The sequence below is a fragment of the Teleopsis dalmanni genome, chromosome 1 (genome assembly GCF_002237135.1).
Source record: "Teleopsis dalmanni isolate 2A chromosome 1, ASM223713v2, whole genome shotgun sequence".
NCBI lineage: Eukaryota > Metazoa > Arthropoda > Insecta > Diptera > Diopsidae > Teleopsis > Teleopsis dalmanni.
In genome coordinates this window covers 219,084,887-219,090,442 of record NC_051846.1, presented here as the reverse complement: position 1 = coordinate 219,090,442, position 5,556 = coordinate 219,084,887, and the positions used below count along the sequence as shown (strand labels likewise).

Here is a 5,556-nt window from a genome sequence, read left to right as displayed (position 1 = left end):
CTGCCTTAATAGCAAAGTGAAATTGCCATTATTGACTTCGTCACCTGAGCCATTGCATTCATTGCTTTGTGGTGAAACACCAGAATCATGACATTTTCTGACGAACACTCAATGGCTGCTTTCAAATAACTTCATTCGGGGTAGACATTATCGAAGAACATGGATTTAATCCGACATTCAAGGTAATGTATGTTGAAGAGAACAAATGTTTATTTTCTTTCAAAGATTAGATTTAAGATAAAAAATTTGACCAAATCTGGAATATAGGAGAACAACTTTTTTTATATTCCTGTACAAGGTACTTTACTGAAGAGAATCAATCGGAGTGCAACCCGTAGCTTTTTGCTGACAGGTCATTGAAATAATGGATTATATATTAATATACTAAGAACTATTCATAATAAGTTTTTTGTGTTCATTTTATTACGTTAATAAAACTCTAAATTGAGTTTACCTAAAATTTAATATAACATTTATTGATTTTATTATTGTTACGCGGCAATAAGTTCACTAGTAATAATATAAAACTCAACAAATATTTAAAGAATTTAGTTATTGGATACGTATCCGTATCCATTGGCCCATTAATTATTTCACTTTCTAGTGACTTCACGATAAGCGGCGTTTAGTTAAATAATCGCTTTCATTTATCCGACAGACAGTTCAACTTTATAAGCTGGTCCAGTTCAGTCATCACCGTTGAAGGGGGGTTTCATTAAGTTAGGTAACAATTAAGTTTACATGTATATATGTAAGAAAAATTTATTAATATAATGATAAATAAATTTTATTAATATTTTTTTACAATAATATTTTATTACAAAAAGAAAATTTATTTCAATGTATTTTAAAATCGACGCTCTTCCCTTTTTACGCCCGTCCACAGCACTCACTCTCTCCAACTAACTACAATCAAAAACTAGCAGCGTTGCCAGTTTTTTCGTTTATTCATTTTACTGCCCGCCGCCAATTGCCACATTCGGCCATTCTGATGAAGCATTCGCCTCGAATGCCATTTTTTTATATCCTCGGCTACTGCATACGTTCTTCGTGGCCCAGCAGTATCCCCGATTTTTTCCACTGAATGCCGTCCATGATTAAGCCTTTCGACGATTTTATACGGCTCGAGGAATTTCGGTTTCAACTTAAGCCCCGTTCCAAACTGAGTACGCCTAATAGCCACGACATCATCTTCTGAATGTTGCGTTTCGGTCGTTCGTTTGGTGTCGTAAGTTTTGCGATTTTCAACCTGAATTTTCCTTATATTGTCACGAGCCTCTTCTCGTACCGTATCTCGTTCGTTTTGTAATTCTATAACCTCATGTTCCGTCATAATAGCGCGCATGGTTTCGTTTTCTTTGACACGCATATCTACCCCAGTTAGTATCTTGAATGGTGTAAAATTCGTACTTCGAGGGGATGAATTATTTATCAATTGCTGAACCTTGTCAACATGTCGGTACCAGTTTATTGGATTCTCCATGCAGTACTTAGTCAGCATTGGTACCACAATTCTATGTATCCTCTCAACTTGCCCATTTCCCCGCGGTATACCTGTTGCAATTAATAAATATTGAATTAGTTCTTCTCTATAATACTCCTCAAACTTCTTAGACACGAAAACTGCCACGCGATCAGTGATAATTTTTTTTGGGTTACCAAACGTTGCTGCTTGTTTACGCAGTTTATCAACGACCTCATCAGCGCCTGTGCTTTTTGTCGGGTACAGCCATATAAATTTAGAAAACGCATCAACGATCACCAAGATGTGGTTGTACTGCTTTTGGGTGTTCTCCATCGGTCCGACATGATCCATATGAAAAGTGTTTAGCGGTCTATCAGACTTATCAATTGGATTCAAGAATCCTTCCTTTTTACCCAGTTTTGCTTCCGCTAAAATGCACTCTACACAACTTTTTACCACAGTCATCACTTTTGTGCTTAGATTTTTGATATAGAAACTCTTCTCAATGACATCTTGCGTTTTCTTTGCAGCGAAATGTCACTGACGATGTGCGATTTTTATTATTTCTTGCTCCATAGCAGCTGGGATCACCATGAGCTCCTTGTTCGGATCTTTATACAATATGTCACATTTAATATAGTAGTCATCGTAATTACTCTTCTCTATAATTTTTCTAACTGCACGGATCCACTCGTCCAACAGTTGCGCCTCTTTGATTCTATGCTGCAACGCATCTTCCATCAATAAGCAGTCCACACGACTTAGCGCATCCACGTGTCTCATTTTACTACCCGTACGGTGTTCGATCACATAATCGAGTTGTTGTAAATACATGGCCCACCCTGCTACTCGTTGCGGAACGTCGTCTTTTCTCATGGTCATCGCGAAGGCATTACAGTCGGTCACTATCCTTACCTTCGTACCCAAAACGAATACTCTCCATTTTTTCAATGCCTTGGTAATTGCTAGAACTTCCAACTCATAGAAGTGATAATTTTGTTCTGCCGGCTTGGTTTTCCTACTCACGTACTGGACTGGATGTAATTGCGCATCATCGGCATCCTTTTGTAACAATACGGCACCATAACCGTACTTACTCGCGTCAGCATGAATCTCGGTGTATGCTTTTGGATCATAAATTTTTAAAACTGGTGGGTTAGTTAATGCCACTTTTAGTTGTTGAAATGCTGCTACTGCTTCTTCATTAATTTTTAACTTCGCGTTTTTACCCATCATATCAGTCATTGGTTTTGCAATCAACGCATACTGCGGAACGAACCGTCTAAAATACGACGTCAACCCCAGATATCGCTGAAATTCCGTCTTACCTAGTGTCATTGGAAAGTCATCTATCGCCTTCACCTTCTTTGCTGAAATCCTAATTGTGGAGTTCTCGATTACGTAGCCCAGAAAATCTACAGTTCTTTTCATGAATTGGCATTTTGACCATTTGATTTGAAGACCATATGTTCTTGCCAAATCTAACACTCTTCTAAGTTTTTGAATTCCTTCCAATTCGGCCTTTGTTGGTATCATTATATCGTCCGTATAAATCACCACTGTTCCATCTTGAATTAATTCACGAAATGCTGCTGCGATATACCTACAAAATAACGCTGGCGAGTTTGGAATACCAAACGGAACAAATCTGAATTCATACTGGCCATTAGAAGTTACGAATGATGTGTACTTTCTCGAACTAAGCTCCACAGGCACATGGAAAAATCCATCTCTCAAATCCAATGTAGTAGACACCTTAGCTTTTTCCAAACGTTGAAGTACATCATCAAACAAAGTCATTGGAAAATTATCACGCACTATTTTTTGATTTAGCCTTCTATAGTCGCAACATAATCTTTTAGTTCCGTCTTTTTTCGATACTAATACTACTGGCGACGCATACTCAGATGTGCTGGGTTGGATAATGCCTGCCTTCAGCCAATCTGCTACCTGCTTTTCAACTATATTTTGTTCTGCTATGGGCAATCTTCTAGGTCTGCTATATACTGGCACTTCATCTGTCAGAATAATTTTCATTTCCACCGGTGATGCAATCGAATTTCCTAGTTTATAGTTCTTGATGAGTTTGGTAATCTCTGCTTTATGGTTTCCTCCTAAATGAGCAACGTCAATTTCAATTTCTTGAGCACCGTCATCAATTAGTGTTGATAGACAGATTTGTTGAAATTCGGTTAATATCGAAGCGCTGTTTGTACTGTTTTCATTTCCATTATTCTTTTGATATTTTTCTGTACCGTTCGTATTCGTGTTATTTACCTCATTCGCGTATTGAATCATTTTCAGCGTTTTTTTTAACAAATTTGACTCCCTCAGCGTTTACTATCATATCAACGTTTTTCAAAATGTCATTTCCCAGTACAGCGGGATACAGTATGTCTCTCTCCTTAGCAACGTGAAATGTAACTCGCAGAATGACTTCGTCAATTCTAACATCTTTGTCGAAACTGCCTACTGTTGTTATCTGGCTTCCTCCAATACCACTAAAACTTTTCGATGCTTTGCTCAACTCATTGTCTCCCATTTTCATCAACGCGTCATATCTGATAAAACTGATATCGCTTCCGGTATCGACTGTAGCAGTAAATTGAAAATCATTAATCACTAGGTTTTTGAAAAGACGATTACTGTAGGAACCCAAAGTAGTTTGTTCCGCTTCTGATGCTAACGATAAGCCGTTCTTTTCAGCTTCTACCTTCACTTTGCATTCAAATGATCTATGACCCCTTTGGTTGCATTTAAAACATTTTATACGTCTATTTGGACAGTGTTTTGCAAAATGTGAATCTTCACCACACGAATAGCATTTTTTTATACTGTTTGAATTCGACCGTTCCTTGCTTGATGGCACTGGCGCGGTTTTGTTCACCTTGGTACATTGGTATTTCGTGTTCAGTGCTTTAATTTTTTCATAAATTTTAATTTTTTCTTTCAAGTCTCTGATGCCTTTGGCGTGATATAGAACAGCTTTATTCATTCTTGAATCAGGTATTCCTTCGATAAAATATTCAATTATACTTGCTTCATCTAACTTTGTGGCCTTCCCAATTTCCATCAAGCTGTAAAGGTATTCAAGCAATTTTTCATCATGTCGTTTTCGTCGGTTACTCAGCGCACGATGAACATCAATTGCAGACATTTGTACAGCAAATTTATTCTTCAGCGTCTCTTTTAGCATTTTCCAATTGTTTACATTACGTTGACTGCGGATAAATAATTTTGAAGTTCCTTTTAACAACTGCTTTGCATAAATGAATTTCTGCACATCGTTCCATTCTACAGCTGCGGCGTTTTCCTCAAAATCTTCTACCCATTGCTCGAACGTAGGTTGATCTGATCCCGAGAATAAAGTCAAGGAATCTTCAACGTCACGCAGAGTAAATGTAGACCGAGCTGCAACAGACGCACAGTGAGTTACGGTTAGTATGCTTGCTACTTCGTCAGTTTTCAATTGCTCCACACTAAAATTTCTGACGTCATGCTCATCAATTTTTTTTTTACTGTTGCTTTATTGTAGTTTTGTTGTAGCAAAAAAAAAACCCAACATTTAATTTCACAATGTTGTGCGCTTTGATTTTCACATGCTTTTTCGATCACCGTGATCCCGGTTGAGCCCCCAAATGTAGGAAAAATTTATTAATATAATGATAAATAAATTTTATTAATATTTTTTTACAATAATATTTTATTACAAAAAGAAAATTTATTTCAATGTATTTTAAAATCGACGCTCTACCCTTTTTACGCCCGTCCATAGCACTCACTCTTTCCAACTAACTACAATCAAAAACTAACAGCGTTGCCAGTTTTTTCGTTTATTCATTTTACTGCCCGCCGCCAATTGCCACATATATATGAAGTTGTTATTCAATTTTGATTTAATTTTTCAATAAATGTTTAAGTATACACACACAACACAAAGATAATAGAACAGGTTGACAGATTAGTTAATAATAACATAGTGTAACCATCTTGTAAACAGTGGAGAATCTGCTGAATCTGCTCATTATGCAGTATGAGCATACTTAACGGTGGAGAATATTTAGCAGCAAGAACTTGAAGAATGGCAAAGT

The 5,556-nt window shown here is 37.0% G+C and overlaps 1 protein-coding gene across 1 annotated transcript in view; it reads right to left on the bottom strand.

Moving 5' to 3' along the window:
* Nucleotides 1–2,002: 2,002 nt before the first annotated feature.
* Nucleotides 2,003–5,556, bottom strand: part of LOC119667360 — a 6,509-nt gene continuing 2,955 nt past the window's right edge. Inside the window, exons 2-3 of the mRNA XM_038076650.1 lie at nucleotides 3,807–4,944; nucleotides 2,003–3,742 (exon numbers count right to left, since the gene is read on the bottom strand). Coding sequence (XP_037932578.1) covers nucleotides 2,003–3,742; nucleotides 3,807–4,944 — 2,878 coding nt within the window. The remainder of the gene's footprint in view (nucleotides 3,743–3,806; nucleotides 4,945–5,556) is intronic.